The sequence below is a fragment of the Asparagus officinalis genome, chromosome 4 (assembly GCF_001876935.1).
Source record: "Asparagus officinalis chromosome 4, Aspof.V1, whole genome shotgun sequence".
NCBI lineage: Eukaryota > Viridiplantae > Streptophyta > Magnoliopsida > Asparagales > Asparagaceae > Asparagus > Asparagus officinalis.
This window is the reverse complement of record NC_033797.1, coordinates 118360716-118386092: the sequence shown is the minus strand read 5'-3', so window position 1 is coordinate 118386092 and position 25377 is coordinate 118360716. Positions and strand designations below refer to the sequence as shown.

At 41.5% G+C, this 25377-nt stretch overlaps 2 protein-coding genes across 2 annotated transcripts in view; both read right to left on the bottom strand.

Moving 5' to 3' along the window:
• LOC109839205 (T-complex protein 1 subunit eta-like) overlaps positions 1 to 4868 on the bottom strand; it is a 7642-nt gene extending 2774 nt beyond the window's left edge. The window contains exons 1-6 of the mRNA XM_020407632.1: positions 4593 to 4868; positions 4131 to 4256; positions 3835 to 4051; positions 2857 to 3025; positions 2630 to 2765; positions 2534 to 2564 (exon numbers count right to left, since the gene is read on the bottom strand). Of these exons, the coding sequence (XP_020263221.1) occupies positions 2534 to 2564; positions 2630 to 2765; positions 2857 to 3025; positions 3835 to 4051; positions 4131 to 4256; positions 4593 to 4868 (955 nt within the window). The remainder of the gene's footprint in view (positions 1 to 2533; positions 2565 to 2629; positions 2766 to 2856; positions 3026 to 3834; positions 4052 to 4130; positions 4257 to 4592) is intronic.
• LOC109839204 (T-complex protein 1 subunit eta-like) lies at positions 13376 to 20469 on the bottom strand. Its single transcript, XM_020407631.1, has 6 exons — positions 20251 to 20469; positions 16019 to 16159; positions 15028 to 15197; positions 14800 to 14935; positions 14704 to 14734; positions 13376 to 13383 (listed from the first exon to the last, which is right to left on the bottom strand). Exons 1-6 carry the CDS (start codon positions 20467 to 20469, stop codon positions 13376 to 13378), a joined length of 705 nt encoding a protein of 234 aa, XP_020263220.1.

Here is a 25377-nt window from a genome sequence, read left to right as displayed (position 1 = left end):
TCCGTCTTCAATCATCCTTCTTCTTCGTTGAAAACGCCTAGGCCTAGGTTTTGGCGTCTCCGCACTGAGCCTTTCAAAAACTAAAACTCTTTTGGGGACCGCCTTGATGCAGTTGCATTCAGACAATACCGCCCGAATGAGTTTGGAACAGGGGCATCGAATTTCCTGTTCTCGGGGACTCCTCTTCCTGGTTCTATTTGTACCCCCAGCACGATAGTACAACTCGTCATTTTGACAGTCGGAGTAACCTATCGTGTGCGGGCACGACTTCTCAGGTATAACACTATCACTATCAGATGATAATGTTTCCATCTGAGGTTGGATCGCCTTCTTTGGGCTTTCAAAAATTACACGCCTCAAAACGTGCCTTTGTGGGCGCGAGTCTTCAGTGTGCTCTTGGACTTCGATGCGCAAATTGGTGCATGCAGTTGCCTTGAGCTCTTTGTCATACTGGAGGTGACGGCGACCCCCAACGTGTTGAGTCGTTCTGGGCTTCTTCATTGGGCCCAAACGCTCGTGAACTGGACCGAGGCGCTTCTCGTCGGGAACTGGACCGAGGCGCTCCAAAACTGGCTTCCTCCTTCGGGATGATTCTGCATGATCCATAGGAATTAACGGCGACTTTGGTTGATTCGCCGGAGTTTGACCTTGCTTAGAAGGCTGCGATGGTTGCTTTTTGGCCTGAGTCGCCACTTCAGACTTCGGCTTCCAGACTTGGCGGGTTGGTGGTGGCTTCTTCGTCTCCTCCTTTTGCAGTCTTCTACGGGCTTCCTAGACTTTAGCCCGTGCCTGTGCTGACATCGCGCGGCGCTTGCGGATACGCTCCTCAAGCGTCGAACGGTTCCGTTTGACGCGGACCCATTCGTTCTTTGGCGGCTTGGAGGAGTCGCCGTTCATTGGTGGTTGAGGCTGTTTGCCTCTTCTGTTCTTCAAATCCGCGTTGTAGCGGAATCCGTCCGTAGACTCCATCGCCTTAGCGAGTTGCCGCGCAAGGCGTTGACGACGCCTCTGGCGGGCTCTCTTTGAGAGAGTCACAACGCCCTCAATGGTGGAGGCGTCGGCGGGAGTAAGGTTGACCTGGTTGGAGGCCGGTGGAACTTCACCTGACGCAACTTCGGCGTCAGCTGGGGTGAGAGCTTCGTTGGCTTTCCGAGCTTCTTCAAACCAACGAACTTTTCTCCTGGAGGAGAACTTCTTGGACTTGCGGGGGGAGGTAGATCCGGACGAGGACACGTACTCCTCGAACTTGGCTTGGTCGAACTCATACTCCACCTCCTCCACGACCGGGATTGAGATCCGCGGCTGCGACGTGACGATCTCGGCAGCGAGATCGGCGGCTCCCACTGTGGTCGCCAGATTGTTTGCGGTGAAAATCGTGTCTTTCTTTGTAATTGATTCCATTGTCATCTTAAATAACAACTTTTTGAGTGGAGGTAGATCCGGACGAGGACACGTACTCCTCGAACTTGGCTTGGTCGAATTCGTACTCGACCTCCTCCATGACCGGGATTGGAATCCGCGGTTGCGACGTATCGATCTCGACAGCGAGATCGCCGGCTCCCACTGTGGTCGCCAGATTGTTCGCGGGGAAAATCGTTTCTTTCATTGATGTCATTGTGATCTCAAAATAACAACTTTTTGTGGTTACAAAAGATCCGGTCTTTTTTAGATCCGGTTACAATTAAATCAAAGAAAAATAATAAAAATTACAACTTTCCTTTTGTGAACAAATCGCGAGCTCCTGTTTTGCGGTCACTCGCTTTTGTGGGTTTTTTGCCAACGCCGGGGTTAATCCGTGGACCACCGCGCGATCTAGATCCGGTCGGATCTACACGATTATACGGGTATTATTCCACGAAGGGAATAATAGCCGGGAGGGATTAGTTCACTAAGGAAATAATCGCTCGGATCTCGGGATCTAAGACCAAGCTTAGATCCGGAGTGTGATCTCGTGTAGATCTCAGATCTGTTCTTCCCTTCTCTCGAACTCCTGCCTTTTGTGACGTGGATGCTCGCCGAGGATCAGATCTGGATGTCCAAGTCTTCAAGTCTTCAAAACTCTAAGCTCGAGCCACCCATGGGTGGCTCGGTCTTGGTCGAGCCACCTATGGGTGGCTCGGCTTAAGCCGAGCCCCCTTAGGCGTTGTTCCGTCGTTTTTTCCATTTTTGGTTCTATCCGTGATTCGGTTCTGTGGTTGATTTATCCAGACTTTGACTCGTTGTTCTGATTTGGCAGTAAGTCGGATTCCTGATTTGGCAGTAACTCCACTTCTGAGTTCGAGTCCGAAACCGATCTTGATTCGGTCGTGATTCATCCGAGTCCGCTCTTGTTTGGATGACTCGTTGACTCCCCGAACCGTTGGCTTGATTCCGCACGCGAATGGATGCATTCCGTTGCTCGCGTGCGATTCGTTGACCTTGTCGCCTCGTCACTCGATGGTTTGTCGAATCATCGCGTCGAGCTATGCCAAGGGACTTATAAGCAATTTTACATGCCTACAACTGCATGGCCAATATCTGGTCTCGTACTGACCATTGCAGAATATATCTCGATCTGCAAAATACTGAAGACCATACAAAATATTACGGTTTTAACATGCTATGTTTTACAAAAAATTAAGGTATGTACCTGAGTTGCAAGGTCGCCAATTGCCAATCTCGAGAGGACAATTTTTGCTCCACTCTTGACACACTTATCTAACTTGTCGTAGATGATATTCCACTCAGCATCAACTATTGACTGATACTGCAGTGGATCTGATAGTCTACAAATGACTTATAAATTGATTATAAGAGAACCATAAAACATGATGAAAAAACATATTAACATAGCACATTTATTGGAGTTGATTTTACCTGATTTCAGCATTTTCTTTCTCTGATTTCAACTCTAATTCAATGTTTAACAGAAGGATTTTTGGATTCAGAAACTTCTTTGGCTTCTGCTCAAAACCAACATAAGAGAATGTCTTTTTGAAAGCAACACCATTAACAAGAAATGAATCCCTCATAGTACCCCTAGAACCTGCACCAGAAGCCGTAATTTAAACTTCAAAAACCTTTACTGCACACTAACTCATTGCAAGCAATACCTTTAAAATTCCATCCAGTAGAAATTAAATAATTCCACATCATTAGGGTGCAAAGCCCCCCCCCCCCACCCAACCCCCAAAGCAAAAGAATAAGAAATAAGATATGATAGTCATAAAACAGATGGCAATAAAGATGAAGAGTTGTTTGCCTTAAAGACTTGACTCAGAAAATAAATTCTAAACCTAAGCAATAAGAAGTATTAGATTCTACATTAGCCTCCCAAATTTTATGCCAATGCTCCAGATTCAAAAGTTATGCGCTTGGAATTGACGAGTAAAACGATCTTTTCATCTAGAAGCTTTAATCAAGACAGTAAATACACAACAGGAAAAAGAGACGAGTTATTAACCATATGCATGATGAAACCTTACAGTACCCAAAATTTTACATCCACTTCAGAATACCGATTGCTTTCAAAATGTACTTCAGATGTCGCGCACATATAACCAATAACCCCGCCAATGCACAAACCCACCCACCCCCAGAAAAAACAAATATCAGTTAAGACCTTTTGGGTTTCAAATGCTAGAAAACTGAACATAATTGAAGCATGAAGTTCCAACTTCTGAGAATAGAACAATCAATATATGTTTAGATGCTAACAAAGCTGCCTTAATGGGTGTTAGAAACTTAGAATTAATGTTATCACGCTTGCAGTTGTTATCAATGTCATTTAAAATTTAAAATGAACTTAATGAGCACCAAATCATATGCGAAAAAGCAAATAAACGCGTGAAGGACTGATGAGAATAACCTTTTTTATTCCAAGTAAATTTAATCTATCATCATTTACAATAGCAAGGACAGCGTCCACAACCATTTCAGCAAAAAATTCTTTTTCGCCTCCTATTAATTTTGATGATAGTGTTGTAGCAGCACATTTTGCCAATAAGGACTTCTTTTCCTCAAGGCTCTTCCCTTCTATGCTTACAGAGAGCTCTTTAACTTTGCTAATGGCCTGTAATACATGGTATAATATTCAGTTCAGCGAACAATAAACTACAGTATATCATGCAGACAGTCACTAATACACTCACCAAGTTGCCTGCAGCTCGGTAGCTTCTAATAAGATTTTGAGGATGGACACCATCCTCAATGAAAGGTTTTGCCTCTTTCAAGAATTCACCTGCAAGCAGCACGACTGTAGTGGTACCATCACCAACCTGCAACAAGCCAGAACATAAGACTACAGATTATCTTTCACAAATAATACACAAAATTAGATGTGACAAAAATTGTGCAATGCTTAAATTGTAGATATAATGCTGCCACCAAGCATTTTAAAATTATCCAAAAAGAAATCTTTTGATTGTGAAAGATTGAATCTTTAACATCCAAAAAGATTGAATCTTTAACATCCAAACATTGAGTTAACTTCTCCACAGAACAAGAAAACAACCTTCGTCCTCATTTTCCTGTAGATCTTCATCGAGGGTCTAACCAACTAGAAAGTAAAAAAACTCAAAAGCCATAGAATTAACTAAAACTAATTTCGTTACGTCGGAGTCCTGAGACTTGGCGATATCGACAAGGATCTTGGCAGCAGGGTGAACGATGTCGAGCAGCTTCATGATCGTAGCCCCATCGTTGGAGATAGTGGTGTTTCCCTTGTCGTCGTGGATGAGCTTGTCCATTCCCCTCGGGCCGAGAGTTGTACGGACGGTGTCGGCGACGGCGGTGCAGGCGTTGATGTTGCTCACTACTTTCGCTTTGCCCTGCGACGTGTTGTTGCCTTCCTTTAGATGTATGATCTGAGGCTGGAGCATCGCCGCCATCGCGCTGGGTGAGATCTAGGGTTGGGGTTTGGAGAGGAGGAGAAGTTGGAGGGAGTGGATTTGAGAGTGTTTTGAGAGTTTCAGGGTTTTAGTATGCGGGAGAGGGGAATGCGAGGGTCTGTCGAGATTAGGGCAGTTAACGGGTTAACGGGTTTGAAGTTTGGATACAGTGGTCTAGTGGATACAAGGGAGATTATAATATGAAGAGAAGAGTTTTCATTTGCTCTCTTATATGGTGTGTCTGGCGGGAGCGCAATGACAGATTGTTTTCTAATAAGCAGAAGAGCTCTCTTGCCCTCTTGAACAAAATTGTGACTTTTTCAACATTTTGGCTAGGATCTGAGGAGATCTCTGCTCGAGCTACCACATTACAAGAAAGAAGAAGAAAAAGAGCTGCTGGTTTCAATACTGCCAAGGTTGCTGATTTTGGGAACAAAGATGGTGCGGCTACAGTGATTCAATTGTGATGATCCGTTTATATTCACTGGATATGCTCTTGGTTTTGCTTGAAAGAAACTTTGTTCTTCTGTTTTGTTTTTTGGTTCTTTTGACAAACTTGTTATATCAGGTATTTGGGGGAGGTTATGTCCGTTTTTTTCCAGTTGTATACAGGGAATGGGGTACTACTACTTGTAGTATTTTCTTTTGAACTTTAGTACATACTCTTGGTTGGGAGTATGAACTTTTTTTGTAACAACCACTTTATCTTTTAATTTAGCTGGCTGGAATACCTTTGGGGTATTCCATCCTTTTTCTCCAAAAAAAAAAAAAAAACGGGTTAATGGGTTTCGGCCAAATTCCTGACCTACCCAATTAGAGTTCGGGTGCTGAAATGCAAATTCCTCGTGAGAGTTTGATGCAAAGTCGTTAATAATGGAATCAATATCTATGTTTTGTAACATCTCATTCTCGATGCATAGCATTGCTAAATTGTTCAATCTTTCTTGTGCCATTGTTGAACGCAAGTAGGTTTTGACCAACTTCAACTTTGAAAAACTTCTTTCCGCTGAGGCTACAAACACAGGCAAGGTTAATAAGATTCGATAGGCAATTGAAACATTTGGATAACAATCAACATGTTTAACAAATTCCAAAATTTGGAGTGCTGTCATTGACACATCTGGTAATGTATTTTGCAACACTCTTAATTCAGAAAACATATCATTAAAGTCAATATCAGATGAATCATTATGAGATAAAACTCTTTCAAGGTGATTGCAAGAATCTCTTAATTTATTATCATCTAATGACTTCAAAGTAATCACATAAAAATCCAAAAATGCTTTCAAATGTCTTCAATTGTTCAAATCTCTCTTTCAATGAAGTGATTGCCATATCCACAACAATAAACAAATAATTAACTCTAAAAGACTCCTCCGTGGATTGTATTTCTTCATTATGATCATTTTCATCAAATTGTTTTTTCCTAATGATCCGGTGTTTTGTTGGAAATGTAGGATCCACATTCATATCAAATGCAACACTTCTAGCAATATCCAAACTCTTCTCAAACCCATCATTTCTAAAGTTTTCAAAATATAACATCACATCTGATACCTGTTTCATAGTAGTATTAATGTTCATATTTTTATTTTGTAATTTTTTGCTCACCATGTTAATAGCAAATAAAATGTCATACCAAATAATCATACCAAGTAAAAATTCAAAGTTCTCAATTGCAGTTACCAAACTTTCAGCTTCACTCTTTGTTTTCGCATCTTCTGAAGATTTATATAATTCTGACAAAGCCAATCTTATTTGAGGGGCTTGAAATCTAATGGCTTTTACACTTTTAACCCTACTCTCCCAACGGGTATTACACAAAGATTTGACAGTAAATGAAGAAACACTATCAAGTAAGATCTTCCACCGCTTAGTAGAACTCAAAAATAATGAATATATATGTTGCACAACTCCAAAAAATGAGATAGCTTTAACACAAGAATGTGCCATATCACTAAGAGTAAGATTGAGACTATGACAAGCACATGGCATATATAAAGCTCTTGGATTAAATTCAAGTAATCTTTTTTGAACACCTTGATGTTTACCTTTCATATTAGAACCATTATCATAACCTTGCCCTCTAATGTCATCAACATTAAGGTCAAGTAGTTTTAATACATTTAACAATTCATTAAAGAGCCCCAGTCCAGATGTATCATCTACCTTCAAAAATTCTAAGAAATACTCTTCTATTTTTATTTCATTTTTACACATCGTACAACTAGGACCATTTGTTCTTGATGACTTATATCTGGAGTGCAATCAAGAATTACAGAAAAATATTTTGCTTCTTTAATTCTCTTTATGATAGAAGTTTTAACACTAACGCCTAAACGAGAAATCAACTCATTTTGTATTCTGTGGCTAAGATATTGATAATGAACTTCATGATTTTGAATTCGTCTAACATGATCTTGCATTATTACATCAAATTCTGCGATCAACTCAATAGTTCCCAAAAAATTACCATTATTATTTTGATAGAGCTTCTCATTAGATCCTCGAAAAGCCAAATGATTTTTAGCAAGACATTTTATGACGGCTAGTATTCTAATCAAAACTTGTCGCCATCGTTCTTTTTCCATCATAATTTGTTTTTGCAACTCATTATCAATTGTTTCATTTTTTTCCCAACCTTAGTCTTAGCTCATTCCAGGAGCTCATATTAGTCATATGCTCAATACTATTTTCATGGTCAGATAGTCTTTTGCAAATGTCTCCAGTCTCTCAATCCTTCATTTGCTAATAAAGTTGTATTGCTATTAGATTTGAATAATTTACAACAAAAGCAAAACACTTTATCGACAAGTTTAGAGTAAATCAACCATTTTCGATCACTAATTTCTCCATTACTCAATTTTCTAGAATAATGTGCATATGAAAATTTCCTTCGGTCTTCATCTAAAGGAAAATTAATGTTCAATTCTCTTTCAAATCCCTTCTCAACTAAAATGTCCCTTGCTTTGTTATCAAGATTTTTCCATGTGCTAGGTTCATATATATCAAAATGTGGTAAAGCTTGACTATCATCACCTAGATTTTCATTATCAAATTCCCTTGGCATAACATTATCATTATGAAAATTCGGTAAAGATTGACCGTCATCAACTACATTTTCATTATTTAAATCACTTAGCATAATATTTTCAGTAATAGGTTCACTTGAAACAATATTTTCATCACTTAAATTTTCATTTGATTCGCTAACTATAGGAACATTTGAACTTCTTGATAAAAATTTATCAATAGCTCATTTTTGTGATTCAACAAGTTCTTCTTCTCGTTTTTTCTTTTTTCCTTTTTTCATTTCCGCATAAATATTTTCGAGGTGCCATTTTATAAATAAACAAATAACTAAACAACTATATGAAATTTAAAACAAATAACAAATGTAATTTGCAATAGAATAACAAAGTAAAAGAAAAAGAATAATAGCACCTGATCAAATGTATGAATACGATAATGCCCAAATCACCAAAAAAATTATTGCAATGTATCACTGTATCAGCCTTTGAGAACAAATAGCAGATGGACAAGTATGATTTTAATAGACAACCTTATATTAATTTTTATTGAACATATAATCTCTTTTTATAGTGGAGTATTATATGAGAGAAATTAATAATTATTTAATGTTAGTGTTAATTATAAAGGAGCAAAAGTGAATGTCAAACGGTAAAAATTCTAAACGGCTAAAATTTGTTACTAAAAATGAGGAGGTGGATTGATATTGTAGAAAGAAGATCCGGAGATATATAGCTCAAATAGGCATGATTGTTTAATTTCATTGATTACTAAATCTCGTAATTTTCGTCAAATTAACTACTTGTTCAATAACTTCAACCAACTCTATTTACTAAGGTTTGCTTTGACGGTTTGAATTCCTACAATATGATCTTCCTTTGGGTCAGATTTTGGGCCATAAAATACTTAATACTATTAAAGAACTTTATAAAATTTTAGGGCCCCTTTTCAGTGGGGGCCCTATGCGGTTGCGCCCCCCGGCCCTAGCCCAGGGCCGGCCCTGACTAGGCCCCTAAGTTTTACCCATCTCTTCTGAGAAGCCCGTGATTTTTACCCCTCCCAATTCTTCTTGTTAGCCTGGAGGTTTCGTTAGCAGAAAAAGAAAGTTGGGTGCTTCTTAGAACAAAGTGGTAAAGCTCAAGGGTTTAGTTGTTTAAAAAAAAAGTTGAGGGCTTATTAGAAGGAATGGGTAAAAGCTAAGAGCTTTTTAGAAAAAATGGGTAAGACTTAAGGTAATCTTTAGCCTATCTTCTCAATTTCTAATTGTGGCCATTTTTCCTTTTTTTGGAGGGAACTTCCTCACAATCATTGGGTGTCACTAAGGCCCCGTTTGGTTGCAAAACAGAAAGGCTGAAAGCCTGACAAAAGCCTGAAGCTTTTGTCAGGCTTTCAGCCTTGTTATTATGCAACCAAACGGGGCCTAAGGGGCACCCCCAACACACGACCTCATGTACTTCACGAAATTAAATTCACGTGGGTGCTCTCTAGAAAAGTCAAAGCTAAGACATTAAAATAATGCTCATAATTAGCTTACTAACTCGGCTAGACACTCTTGGGTTTTATTGTGGTGATTTTGAAAGCGCTGAATTATTAGATTGGTATTTTTATTAGCATCATATTCTCAGATATAGTTTTTTTTCTTTCACTTGCAGTATTACGAAAACTAATATCACCATTTGACGTGAATTTGATATTTATGTCATATAGGAAAAATAACCAAATTACTTTATTTAGTAGTAGAAAAACATGACCAAAATTGAAAATGATCATTTTGTTATGAGCACATATCAGAATGAATTGTAACTTTTTTGCTTCTCATTTCCAATCACATCCTAATTCATTATCGAATTTATTTTAGTTTCAAATTTGTTGGTGAATCACGATGCGTTATTTACATTTTCTGATTGACTGGAGTACAAGACTGTTGCAGACGCAGTGCTTTAAAAAAAGTTTTTGATTTGGCCATCGTATGAAGAATGCTGCAAATTGCAACAGCCAGCCCCCCCACATACTTCTAAAAGTCTTGGCATTAAGCAATCATACGGTATCGTACTAACAATCAAGTTTCTTTCAACCACATACTTCTAAAAGTCTTGGCATTAAGCAATCATACGGTATCGTACTAACAATCAAGTTTCTTTCATACTTCTACTCTTTCTCACGATTTATGCTTTTGTTTGAAAGGAACTTGAATCCACTCCAAATACCAAACAAGGCCTCAAAAGCTTAGGTCCACTTTCTAGCCCTTGGACCTGCAATTCGTAGGGGGAAGAGAAACTAGATTACTAGATTGCTAGAACCCATCATTATGGCATACTATTGGCCGCTTTTGCGAACGAAAAACGCATATTCTGCAATATTTCACCGCTATTGGGCGATAGCGTAGCGGGAGGGAACCGCTAACGCTATTAGCGCCGCTATTACAGGACTATTTACTGCTATTTATAACAGTATTGAAGTGTATCCTAATCAATAACCATATGAAATACGAAGTGGCTGAAGAGAACTCATGCCCATAATTCCTTAAAGGTCCTTCTACTTTCATTCAATCAAACTTACAAGGCGTGCAAAAATATCTAGTTAACACCTGTAAGTTTTTAACATAAGAATATTGGTCAACATCCAAAAAGATTGAATCTTTAACATCCAAACACTGAGTTAACTTCTCCACAGAACAAGAAAACAACCTTCGTCCTCATTTCATTCCTTGGTCCTCATACAGCGTCACATCTGAACAACTTATGATGTCGAATCCCTGTAGATCTTCATCGAGGGTCTAACCAACTAGAAAGTAAAAAACTCAAAAGCCATAGAATTAACTAAAACTAATTTCGTCACCTTGGAGTCCTGAGACTTGGCGATATCGACAAGGATCTTGGCAGCAAGGTGAACGATGTCGAGTAGCTTCATGATCGTAGCCCCATCGTTGGAGATCGTGGTGTTGCCCTTGTCGTCGTGGATGAGCTTGTCCATTCCCCTCGGGCCGAGAGTTGTAGGGACGGTGTCGGCGACGGCGGTGCTGGCGTTGATGTTGTTCACTACTTGCGCTTTGCCCTGCGACGTGTCGGTGCCTTCCTTTAGAAGTATGATCTGAGGCTGGAGCATCGCCGCCATCGCGCTGGGTGAGATCTAGGGTTAGGGTTTGGAGAGGAGGAGAAGTTGGAGGGAGTGGATTTGAGAGTGTTTCGAGAGCTTCAGGGTTTTAGTTTGCGGGAGAGGGGAATGGGAGGGTCTGCCGAGATCTAGGGCAGTTAACGGGTTAACAGGTTTCGGCCAAATTCCTAACCTACCCAATTAGAGTTAGGGTCCTGAAATGCAAATTACTCGTGAGAGGATAGTCTGACGAGCCCCAAAGGCTTATCTGTCTTTTTTAATAAGCCCTCAAGTTTCTGTTTTTGAAAAAGAAGCTCGTAAGTTTTACTCCATTCTTCTAAGAAGTCCTCAAGTTTCTTTTTTTGACCACTAGGCCCCTAAGTTTTACCCATCTCTTCTGAGAAGTCCCTGATTTTTACCCCACCCAATTCTTCTTGTTAGGCTGGAGGTTTCGTTAGCAGAAAAAGAAAGTTGGGTGCTTCTTAGAACAAAGTTGTAAAGCTTAAGGGATCAGTTGTTAAAAAAAAAGTTGAGGGCTTCTTAGAATGAATGGGTAAAAGCTAAGAGCTTTTTAGAAAAAAAATGGGTAAGACTTAAGGTAATCTTTAGCCTATCTTCTCAATTTCTAATTGTGGCCATTTTTCCTTTTTTTGGAGGGAACTTCCTCACAATCATTGGGTGTCACTAAGGCCCCACATTAAAATAATGCTCATAGTTAGCTTACTAACTCGGCTAGACACTCTTGGGTTTTATTGTGGTGATTTTGAAAGCGCTGAATTATTAGATTGGTATTTTTATTAGCACCATATTCTCAGATATAGTTTTTTTTCTTTCACTTGCAGTATTACGAAAACTAATATCACCATTTGACGTGAATTTGATATTTATGTCATATAGGAAAAATAACCAAATTACTTTATTTAGTAGTAGAAAAACATGACCAAAATTGAAAATGATCATTTTGTTATGAGCACATATCAGAATGAATTGTAACTTTTTTGCTTCTCATTTCCAATCACATCCTAATTCATTATGGAATTTATTTTAGTTTCAAATTTGTTGGTGAATCGCGATGCGTTATTTACATTTTCCGATTGACTGGAGTACAAGACTGTTGCAGACACAGTGCTTTAAAAAAAAGTTTTTGATTTGGCCATCGTATGAAGAATGTTAGGACTCATGTGGATGAGCCTACTTTTGAATCTTGTTTTGATGATGTTGCAAACAATTTATAATATGTTTTTTAGTATTTGTGTGTTGTTTCAGGTTAAGTAACTCCAGAGCCTCAGTTATGTAGAAGCTCATTCAACTCAGTCAGATCCAAGATTTTGCTTCTCATGCATATCAACTTGGTACAACTAGCATAGGACTTTATGTTGTGTGAATACATCTCAAGCTCAATATCCATATAACACACACATTTGTTCTTAATGTGATTTTATCAAATATACTGAGATATCAGTGTATAGACTTAATTTTAGCTATATTCAGTTTTTGTTAAGTCTCCAAATTCATTTAAAAATGCCTCATATCCTTGTTTATCTCATTTGTTCAAAACAAAGAAAATTATACACTCATTTTACATGTTTTTAGCAAAACCATGAGATTTTTCAAACAGTGTATCACATTTGGAAAATTCCATCTGGAATACACTCATATATATGCTTATAAACTATTTCCCAAATTTTACATTTTTTGGAATTTGTTTGATATTTTTTAACATGGTTCAAAGTTCAGATTTTCTGCATTTCTTCTGATCAGTGCACGTTCAGTCGACTCATAAGTCGACTCATAAGTCGACTTATAAGTCGACTCACGAAGTGTTGTGGAATTGTCATTTTCATCTGCTGAGTCGACTCATATAAGTCGACTCATTAGTCGACTCATGAGTCGACTCATAAGTCGACTCGTAAGTCGACTTACCAAAGAGCCGTTGCACAGTAACGGCTAGTTTGCTGTTTTATGTGTTTGGGGCTTCTTGGTCTTTTTCCTTGGGCTTTAGCTGATGTATTGAGATGTTGTATATACCCATATATTCTGAACTCTTTAAAAGTACCCAAGAAGTTTTCTTAATCAAGTTTGAAAGAGTTTATCTTGTGTTTAAAGAGGTGTTTAAGCCTTTGTTTAGTTTGAAAAAGTATTGGCATTATAAGGAGGAGCTTGTATCACTTGTTGAGGAAATCATCCTCAATATTCAATCATCCTCTTCTTGTAGAGAAGTGTTTCTAACTCATCTTTCTAGCACTCAATTCTTGTTAATCTTATTGCTAGTTGGATTTCATTTAAACTCATTTATTACACACTCACTTTGAGCTTGATTATATTTCATACAATATATTGTTGGGTAGTGGTGTGTGATTTAGTGAGTGTTGGGAATTTAACGCCTAAATCCCTAATGCAACAGAAACGTAGAATAGAAAAAAGTACACTAAGATTTACGAGGTTCGGCAACTGCCTACGTCCTCGGGAGCCACCCAGATAATTTCTTATTAATCAAACAAAAAAATTACAAATTAAGAGCAAATCCCAAAACTGAGATTTCTCAAATGAACACTGTAGCTACAGTGTTAATAATTAAAGGGAATAAACCCCTTTCAAAGGGAATAAAAACCCTAATTAATTTCTCTCTCTCTCTCTCTCTCTTTCTTAAACTTTTCTTAATCTCCCCTCAAAGGAACATGAGAGCTGGAGATGAAATAAAATCACTGCTGTGATTTAAAAGGAGGGGGGGCCGAAAGAGGTTGAGAAAAAACGCGTCTACGTTTTCGATCGCCGCCAGAGAGAAATCGGGGGAGAGGAAGCAAACCGAACCCTAGGGCACAAAGGGGTTTATATAGGAGGATTGGAGGGCTGGCGACAGCCTGTCGCCAGCGGATAAGCCCGACGCGAGGGTCGGAGGCCAAACGCGGGGGTCGGAGTCGCCCACCACGCTCGCCTGCGTGGTTCTCAAGCTCGTCGGAGCTTCGCCGGAGCTCCTCGCCGCAATTGAGGATTGATCTACACCCCATTCTAACAATCTCCCACTTGGAGATCAAACCGCCGTCAAAAGGCTATCTCATCAAGCTCCTCTCATGTGTGGCTCCGCCCTCATCATCTATGCATGAAGGCCAACTGAAGTTGCGCACAACTCCAGTTTCTGAACGGTCACCGTCTTTGTTAACATGTCTACTGGATTCTTACTTCCTGGAATATTTTCCAGTTTCAACACGTCATCTTCCAACAGGGATCTGATGAAGTGATACCGAAGCGCAATATGCTTCGTTCTAGAATGAAATGCAGAATTCTTCGCCAAGTGTATCGCACTCTGGCTATCACTGTGCAAAACATTCTTCTCTTGTTTGAATCCCAGCTCTGTCAACAAACCCTGAAGCCATATCATCTCTTTACTGGCTTCAGTCACTGTAATATACTCAGCTTCTGTAGTGGATAGGGGAACGATCTTCTGTACTTGTGACATCCAACTAACAGTTGTAGTTCCGACGGTGAATACATAGCCGGTGGTGCTTCTTCGGTGATCAACTTCACCGCCGAAGTCTGCATCTACGTACCCTTGCACTTCTACCTCTCCCTTACTAAAGTGCAAACACTTCTGTGTGGTGCCTCGTAGATATCTCAGAATCCACTTGACCGCTTCCCAATGAGCTTTTCCTGGATTCGACATAAACCGGCTGACCACTCCCACTGCATGGCCAATATCTTGTCTCGTACAGACCATTGCAGAATATATCTCGATCTACAAAATACTGAAGACCATACAAAATATTACGGTTTGAACATGCTATGTTTTACAGAAAATTGAGGTATGAACCTGAGTTGCAAGGTCGCCAATTGCCAATCTCGAGAGGACGATTTTTGCTCCACTCTTGACACACTTATCTAACTTGTCATAGATGATCTTCCACTCAGCATCAACTATTGACTGATACTGCAGTGGATCTGATAGTCTACAAATGACTTATAAATTGATTAAAAGAGAACCATAAAACATGATGAAAAAAATATATTAACAGAGCACATTTATGGGAGTTGATTTTACTTGATTTCAGCATTTTCTTTCTCTGATTTCAACTCTAATTCAATGTTTAACAGAAGGATTTTTGGATTCAGAAACTTCTTTGGCTGCTGCTCAAAACTAGCATAAGAGAATGTCTTTTTGAAAGCAACACAATTAACAAGAAATGAATCCCTCATAGTACCCCCTGGAACCTGCACCAGAAGCCGTAATTTAAACTTCAAAAACCTTTACTGCACACTAACTCATTGCAAGCAATACCTTTAAAATTCCATCCAGTAGAAATTAAATAATTCCACATCATTAGGGTGCAACCCCCCCCACCCACCCAACCCCCAAAGCAAAAGAATAAGAAATAAGATATGATAGTCATAAAACAGATGGCAAAAAAGATGAAGAGTTGTTTGCCTTAAAGACTTGACTCAGAAAATAAATTCTAAACCTAAGCAATAAGAAGTATTAGATTCTACATTAGCCACCCAAATTTTATGCCAATGCTCCAGATTCAAAAGTTATGCGCTTGGAATTGACGAGTGAAACGATCTTTTCATCTAGAAGCTTTAATCAAGACAGTAAATACACAACAGGAAAAAGAGACGAGTTATTAACCATATGCATGATGAAACCTTACAGTACCCAAAATTTTACATCCACTTCAGAATACCGATTGCTTTCAAAATGTACTTCAGATGTCGCGCACATATAACCAATAACCCCGCCAATGCACAAACCCACCCACCCCCAGAAAAAACAAATATCAGTTAAGACCTTTTGGGTTTCAAATGCTAGAAAACTGAACATAATTGAAGCATGAAGTTCCAACTTCTGAGAATAGAACAATCAATATATGTTTAGATGCTAACAAAGCTGCCTTAATGGGTGTTAGAAACTTAGAATTAATGTTATCACGCTTGCAGTTGTTATCAATGTCATTTAAAATTTAAAATGAACTTAATGAGCACCAAATCATATGCGAAAAAGCAAATATACGCGTGTAAGGATTGATGAGAATAACCTTTTTTATTCCAAGTAAATTTAATCTATCATCATTTACAATAGCAAGGACAGCGTCCACAACCATTTCAGCAAAAAATTCTTTTTCGCCTCCTATTAATTTTGATGATAGTGTTGTAGCAGCACATTTTGCCAATAAGGACTGTTCGCGGGAAAAATCATGTCTTTCTTCATTATTGATTTCATTGTCATCTCAAATAACAGCTTTTTGAGTTACAAAAGATCCGGTCTTTTTTAGATCCGGTTACAACAAAATCAAAGAAAAAGAAAAAAAAATTACAACTTTCCTTTTACAACTTTCCTTTAGAACAAATCGCAAGATCCTGTTTTGCGGTCTCTTGCTTGTGTGGGTTCTTTGCTGACGCCGGGGTTAATCCGTGGACCACCGCGCGATCTAGATCCCATCGGATCTACACGATTCGACGGGTATTATTTCACAAAGGAAATAATAGCCGTAGGGTACTAATTCACCATTGCCTCGTGTAGATCTCAGATCCGATTTTTACCTCTCTCGAATTCCTGCCTTTTTTGACGTGGACGTTCACCGAGAATCAGATCTGAATCTTCAAGTCTTCAAAACTCTGCGCTCAATCTCCAATCCGGCAGAGTAACGGCTCTCCAAGTTCCAACCTCTTCAAATGAACAAAGGGGAGCCTATTTATGGGCTCTCTGAACTGTGCCCGCGCACAGATCTGGGTCGGCCACCCATGGGTGGCCGGCACTGGGCCGAGCCACCCACGGGTGGCTCAGCTTTGGCCGAGCCACCCTTAGGCGTAGGGTTTTGTTGTTTTTTCCATTGTATCCGCTTTTGTTCGTGATTCGGTTGTTGATTCGGACTCTGATTTGTTGATCTAATTTGGCAGTCGATCCGAATCCTGATTTGGCAGTAAATCCACTTCTGGGTTCGAGTCTGAAACCGATCTTGATTCGATCGTGATTCGTCCGAGTCCGCTCTTGTTTGAATGACTCGTTGATTCTCCGAACCGTTAGCTTGATTCCACGCTCGAATGGATGTATTCCGTTGCTTGCGTGCGATTCGTCAACCTCGTCGCCTCGTTGGTTCGTTGGTTTGTGCCGAGCTATGCTAAGGGGCCTATGAGCGATTTTACATGCCTACAGATACCCCCTCCAAAGTATTTCAGCCTCGTTCCTTTATAGAAGAGTCTGGAATACTTTGGATATGATTGTCCCAATCTTCAATCGGTGTAACGGGACCTTGGAATGGCTTCCGTTCTTGATTCCTTCAATCCTCCAGGCTATTCGGTGCTTTGTCGAATGTCTGTAAGAATTCCGGTGCTGCATTTATTGTCTGACCATTGTCGGAATTTTAAACTTGAAGTCGATTCCTGATTTTCTAATCTTTAGCTGACCATCGATTGTTGGCGTTGAGTTTTTATTTGCGACGCGTTGTCCGGCGTAGTGTTGTTGAGTTATCCTTAAGAATATTTATAAAAATATTCTCCAGGAACTTCTCAACCAAAAATAGAGAATAGTTTATACTCATATACGTTATTGGAGTATTTTCTGTGCTCGAATGAGCTGAACCGGCTTGATAATGAGCCAAAAAAAGGCAGTAATTTGGCTCAAAAAAATTTCTGATCCTTCCGAATATGTGGGAGAGGCAAGGATAAACTAAGGACTGAACCCTCGGTCGATTTGAAGTTGTTTCGATGCTTGATTCAGCTTCAATTTGAATTCAGGTTCAAACTAGGTCTGGTCCGGCTCAACTTGGTCTTGGTTCAACATTATAAAAGAGGGTTTTTTTTTCTCATTAGGGCCGGCCCCCTCTCTCTCCCTTTCTTTCACTTTTCTCTTCCCTCGAGCGCCCGTTCTCCCTCAAAACTTCATATTTGCATTAGATCTAGTCTTCCTTTGGATCTTTGACTGAGAAATCCCTCAAAACTTCCATATTTAGAATTTCTTTCAGGCCCCTCGAGCGCGTGGTCTGAGTCTCTTTCAAGATCTGATTTTTATTGGATCCACGAGCTTTTCCTCAGGTAAATCCTCAACCATTTTAGCATATTTTATGCTTAATTCAATTTATGAATTTGTGGGGTCGCATGCGAGGGTTAGGATTAAGATTTGGCGCCTCGGGCTCACCTTTCAGGGGGGAGAATTGCAAAAAGAGGAACTTTTTTCTAGATCTGATCCCTTAACTTATTTTGCAGGTCTCTATGTCTCTTATTGCGAGGGGTCAATCCTCTACCGCGTCGGCTGATGGCGCGCATCCTTCTTATGCTGGTGAGCTATTTTTGTAAATTTACAAATTAGTCTATTTTTTCTTGGAAATTTGCAAATTGGTCCTTTTCACCCCATTTTGTTCTCCTTGGTGAGGCAATCGGGAAGAGCCTTGATTCTCCTTGGCGAGGATCGACGCTTTAAAGATATGTTTTGCTTGGTCAAAACCATATCTCCAAATTAATAAAGGGGACGTTTTGACGCTGCATTGTGCCTTATAAGGCAGGGACATATAGTCGATATACCCTATCTTATAAGTGCATAATGTGGCCAAATCGTCTCACCCTTTATAAGGCAATGACTCTATCTTACCCATTCGTAGGATGAGTTCAACTTCCTTTTATGATTGAGACTAACAACTGTTTAAATTTTTGCTTCTAGTGGAATATCCTTCTGGGGCGTTCTCATCTCACGCAGTGTACGGGCGTCGTGGCGATATTATTCGACTTCCGACGATTTTTCCCCCATCCCAGTCACTCCTCGGTTTGCTTCGGGCATGTCGACAGAGGTTGCCCAAGTGGTGAAGGAAGGTGGATATCGAGCTCTTCGCCAGTTGATGACAAATGCGCCCCTCGTGAAGGACGCCAGCTCGATTCAGCCTCTCAAGAAGACCGACTTTTTATTTAGCGATTCTGCCAGAGATCCGGATGCCGTATTTATTGATGCTGAGCAGTGGCTTCATAAGACTGGCAGCGGTTTCATATATTTGCTGAAGATTCCTCGGCATCGTTCGTTGACTGAGCTCCGGCGTCAGGCTGTGACAGGGGAGATGTCGTGGCGCTTGACGGAGGAGCATGAGAGCGTTCACTGCGGATACATCACTCATCAGGCAGCTCCTGGTTCGAGCAGGAGTCACATCACTGGATTGCATCCTGGAGTATTGGGATTAGATGCACCGCCACGTAACGAGCTTCTTGCCGCTGCTTCTACTTTGAAGAATCGCCTCGCTGCTTTAGGACGGGAGATGCCTGCGACACGCCACAGGTTTTATGGTTGGGTCCATTCTTTGGACAAGCTTTGGTGGACTCGTATGACGAAGTACGTCTTGAGCCGATGGAGCGAGGAGTTGCACGCTTGTGGTCTGTATGCAGCCGTTCGTGCCACTATGTATGGTTTGCCTGTTAGCACGAAGCATTTCTTCGCTTTGTGCGAGCTTTATAACCCGGATTCGAATACTTTTCTGACCCGGCAAGGGGAGTTGGGCTTGGCCCTCCATGAGATGCACAAGATTTCTGGTTTGCCCATGGGACAAATGCTATATCAGGAATATTTTCCCTCCAACCAAGAATTGAATCAGCTGAAGGATCGAATGCCCGACCGCTACGAGACTTTATGGGACCTCACATGTCACTATCATATCGCTTTGGCGCAGTCTGAACCCTTAGCGAAGAGGGATAAATCCCATGTGAGCCAGAAACAGTTTGCGTCTTATTTGTTCAGGAATCTAGAGAGCAATTCTGGCGAGGCTATTTGTGAGCTGGCGCCACTCACTCCTTCAGGGGTTAATAATCTACTGAAGAAGGTTGATGCTCATTCCTATACCACTAGCAGTCCTGAGAGTGGTTTTCCTACAGGGACCAAGTTCAAATCATTCTTGTGGCATACGACCGCGCCGATTCGACCGATGACCCTTCTCGCTGGTTACCTCGCTATTTGGTTAAAGAAATGCGTGGTCCCGCTATCAGTCTAGTGACATCTTTCCATTGGCAGTGCCTCTACCCCAGCGCGTTCAGCTTGCCTAACAAAAAGGAACTTTCGCTTCTTCCGGTGCATGCGTGGGCTAAGCATTTCATCGAGGCGCTTCGACAGATGTCTCTAGCTGCTTTTTACATGAAGAAAGCTGGGCCTCCCCGACTCCAGATGCGCCTTACCAGTAAGGTGGAGCTTTCCGCTACACTTATTTTTTTGATGGCTTTGGTATCGTCTCTTCCATCGTTCCGAGTATGATGTCAAAGTACCGCGGCGCTTATGCTACAGACCCCTCCGTCCCCGTACTCGCCAGCTGCTTTGAGGCAATGGCAAGTGGGAGTGCGGGCAGGATTCTCCTGACGTCCAGACAGCAGCTACACTCCACAACGTGTTGGGGCGTTTCCGCTTGCTTTTTCCGCAGTTCTCGGGCTCCGATACGGAGATTGTCTGATTGATGAGGACGAGCCGGAGCGAGTTATCGCACTCATTTGGCACATCGCGCTGCTTTAACTGGTGCGTGAACATCAGGCCGGCTTATTCTGACTTCCGAGTTGGAGGCAATCAGTGGTTCATAGCAGCCATACCTACCCTGCCCGCATTCCTCGCCAGTTTGGCTATGCATCAGGCCTTTAATGTCGGAGAAATCCACCGTCAGCAGCTTCGGACCCACGCCGCGGTTGGTGGACGGTCTTCGGCATGGCTTAGGACCATGACTGCCGGCTGTACTTGGTGCATAAGTTTTAGTCTCCCGAGTTCTGAGCGGCAGTTGAACCTCACCTTCCTAAAACTGCAAGTGGTGCGCGTAGCAGCCAATAAGACTATTCCTGTGAAAGGCCGATTGCAGAGCTGGAGGCTGAGGAGGCTTCTCAGGCTGATTCTCGTATGATTTGGGAAAATGCTCGGTCACAAAGGGTACGGCACAAGACTCGTCGGATTGACGAAAAGGGAAAGAAGATCTTTAATTCTGCTGATGAGGCTTCAGGCGGAGATTTTGAAGATCACGAGGACTGTCTTGAACGAGGTCAATTTCTTACTTTTTCCTTTTATCTTCCAGAATTATTAAACCTGACAATGGTTTGATGTTTTAAGGAGCATGGCTGACCAAGATGAAGAATTCCGTCCTTCTTCCCAGACGAGACTTTCGATTGTTGCCCCTGCCGCTAGGCGGAAGAGATTAGCCCGCAAGCCGCGTGTAGTTTCGCGAGCATCTGATATGGATTTGGCCGGTGACGATCCTGCTAGTGATGGAGGTAACATCTACCCTATAGACTAGCTTCTTGATCATTCAGAACTTTGACTCACGCTTTTCCATTTCTATATAGGAGAGCGTGGGGAGAGAGAGATGAGTCCTGCTCCTGTTTTTCACGATTCTATATCTTCTGGTGAGCCCGACTCACCGCACCAGGTAGAAAGGCCTGCAGAAGCTGGTGACATTAGGGAGACCGTCAATGTAGGACCCGGTTCGATGAATCCAGGTACATCTACCATTAACAATACACAAAGGAGTTGAATGATTTGGAATTTGTGCATTCCCTAATTGTCTCTATGCTTCTTGCTCTTTTAGATAATTCGCAAGAGGCAAACGTGGATTTTGGGAATAGAGAGGCTGACGCACCCATAAGAGGTAATTCATTTCTATTGGCCGTAGTCTCTTTATTCTCCTTTCGTGCTTATATTCTCTTGTGTCAGATTTCTCGACTGATGATTTTTACGAGGAAGGCTTGCTTGTGGACACTCCTATGCTCCACTTTATATATGGTTCTCCTCAGATTGATGACCAGTTGCGTGGAGATGTATTTCCTGAGTCTACGCTCCCTAAGAATCCCGATGATGGTTTTTCTGAAGGTACGTAGCTCTTCTCAAGTTAATTATAGGACCAGTCAATTTTTGACTAATGCAACTATAATATGATGCATCTGAGAATTCTATTTTGTATTTGACAGGAGCTTTTGTCGAGACTGATCCTGTTGAGCCGGCTGTGGGACCAACTACACCAGTTGATACACCCCCAGCCGTTACGCCTCCACCACCCCCGGTGATTCAAGGGGAAGAAGGTATAACTTGAGCAACTGAGGAATGTCATTCATTTCTTCATCAAGGCTTTTGACGGATTTCTCCTTTTTGTGTAGGGCTTTCTTCTCGGCTTCACGTCCTTGTGAAGGAGTTATTATCAGACAGCGACCCAGAGAAGATTGTCATCTATATAGAGATCCGTTCCTTCTTCTCCTTTGTGAATGCTATGATTGATAAGCTCTTCCACGGCGGACTTTCCCTTCACCAGTTCAAGCCATTCCTTGATCTTAAGATAAATTCAATAAGGGATGCAGGGTACCCAGATCTGGCGAAGTCTATTGTTGATGATCTTGACTGCCTAGAGCGTGAACTTCAGATGTTTCGTGAGCTCCGGGATGCAGATGCCTCTTCATTCATCGCTGCCGAGTTGGATACTCACTTACAGACATGGCGTGATGCTAGGTTCCTTGCTGAGTTCGACATTCAGGTGCAGCGGGATCGAGTGGATCGAGTCGAGGCCCACCTTACTGCTAGATCATCTTCACTCACTGAGCTTGACTCCTCTATTACCTCTTGTGAGACCCAGATAGACCAGCTCCAAAGAGAGCTCAATGAGAAAAAGGAGACTTTGATTATTCTTCAGATGACGAAGACACAGGATCAGCATACACACACTGCTTTATCAGATGAGCTGAAGTCCTTGAAGCAGAAGTTGACCGAGACGGAGGAGGTTGCTGCGAAGACTTTAGCCACCAACGAGGAGTCTATCAGAGCTGAGCTGAGACAAGCTTATGATGAGAAGCTGTCTAGGCTTAATCAGAAGATTTTTGGCCATGTTCTTGATGTATGATTTTATTTGCTTAATACTCTGACTTTTGATTTTCTTAGTGGAACTGGTTTTTATCCTTATCTTCATTATGATTCCTCATTCCGTTTGAAATGATTGACCATAATACTTTTAGGATTTTTGGCAAACCCTCAGCCCTCAACGGATTTGATTAGCCTTTACCGACTACCGTTTGAGTCGGGCTAGCATGCAGATTGTCTAAATCCGTTCCGCATGTCACGTTGTGCTAAGAGAGTGAATTCTCTGAGACTTTCGTGCTATGATGTTGAATACATAGACTTTACCACTTGTTATGGGAATAGGCTACCCGGCGACACGTGTTAGGTGTTGACTTTAGGATTTTTGGCTAACCCCCAGCCCTTAACGGGTTTGATTAGCCTTTACCGACTACCGTTTGAGTCGGGCTAGCATGCGGATTATCTAAATCCGTTCTGCATGTCACGTTGTGCTAAAGGAATGAATTCCCTTAGACTTGATGCTACGGTTCCGAATACGTAGAGTTCGCCATTGTCATGGGAATAGGCTACCCAGCAACGTGTTTTAGACGTTGACTTATCCCTACTTAGGCTTCGGGATAAAATTCCCCAGAATCGAACTCTGGTGTCTTTTTCTACGGAAAAAGACTAAACCAGCGGCGCGTGTTAGGTGTCGGCATATCCTTTCTTAGGATTCAGGATGAAATTCCCCACGCGTGTAAGGCATGGATTCTGGTGTTATTAATGACAACCTGTCACAATGTTGAATATGTGAACGGGTGTTCTTTTTAACGGTTAAGGACTAACCGGCAGCGCGGGTTAAGCGCAGACTTATCCTTGCTTAGGTTTCAGGATAAAATACCCCAGAATCGAACTCTGGTGTCTTTTTCTACAGAGAAAGACTAAACCGGCAGCGCGTGTTAGGCGCAGACTTATCCCTGCTTAGGATTCGGGATAAACTTCCTAGGATAAATCCTAAACTGACAAATTTTGGAAAGATCGGTGCGGGAAAGGAAGAATTTTATATTCTATTTACCGGTCTTCTTTTAGGATGAAGGCAAACCCGGATACAAGGAAGGAAGAATTTTATATTCTATTCCTTGATTCTGGAAAGGAAGAATTTTATATTCTATTTCTAGCGCAAAAGAAACTAGAAGTGGGATCTCCACTCCGAGAATCTGGAAAATCTAGATAAACCTGCCTTTTATAGGATTGGTTATCTAAACTGAAAAGGAGTTCTTCGTTTATCGAAGTGGAACTTCAACTTTGGTCATAGCCATGAGAGGGCTTAACCAAAGAGAAGGAGAAGGGAGTTCTTTCGTTTATCGAAAGGGGACTTTGAAATAAAAGTAGACCTCTTGTTCATGGAAAGAGTCAAGAGGGCCAGAAAGACATTTTTGGTGGACCCACTGTCAATTGAAGTTGATCAGTGAGGGATTTTGGTGGTAAAAAAGATTTTGGGTTATCCTCTAGAATATTAAGTGTAATATTCTTCAAGGAACTTCCCGGTAAATGGGTTATCCTGAATGTACTAGGGATAATACTTTTTCAGAAACTTCCCATTTATTGGCATTAATTGCCTGGTACCTTCCTGAGTAATCAGGCGATATGCACCGTTTGAGTAGACTGTGTCTATCACAAACGGTCCTTCCCATTTGGGTTCGAATTTACCTTTCTTCTTGGAATTGAGGATTATCGGTCGGCGAGCAGCGAGGACCAGATCTCCTTCCTTGAAGCTTCTTTGTCGGACTCTTTTGTTGAAAGCCCGAGATATTCGGGCTTGATAGAACTCGATGTGTTGTTGAGCCTCCAAGCGCTTTTCATCCAACCTCTTGAGTTCTTCGAGACATTTTTGATGCTGTTCCTCTGTCGTCATCTCCGTCACGAGGGCGATCCGAAGGGATGGAATTTGGATCTCCAATGGTAGCACAGCTTCACATCCGTATACCAACGAATACGGGGTGGCTCCTGTAGGTGTGCGTATGGTGGTGCGATAAGCCCAGAGTGCTTCACCGAGTTTATCGTCCCAGACAAAATCTTAATGATCGTCTTGTTGAATGCCTCAGCTAATCCATTCGCAGCGGGATAATAAGCTGTCGACGAAACATCTTCAATTTTAAACTTGTCACAAAACCTGATGAAGGCGTTGCTTATGAACTGTGGACCGTTATCATGAATGATCCGTCTTTGATGACGTTGTTCGTCTTCACTTCTCTAAGCGGAATCGCTTCAGCCCACTTTGAGAAATAATCTGTGATCGCGAGGATGAACCGATCACCTTTGACTGAGGGGGGAAAAATAGGACCGACAATGTCCATACCCCATGTCTCGAACGGCCAGGACGTGGTTGACGTGTGCATCTGCTCTGGTGGCTGATGCATATAATTTGCATGTATCTGACAAGCGTGGCATACTCGTGCGTATTCGATTGCGTCACGAACCATCGTTGGCCAGAAATATCCCATTCTCATGATGCGATCATATAGTTTGGGACCAGACTGATGTGCCCCACATTCTCCTTCGTGTGCTTCCTTAAGAACTTCTTCTGCTTCTTTGTTCGAAAGGCATCGGAGTAATAAACCATCGTACCCTCTACGG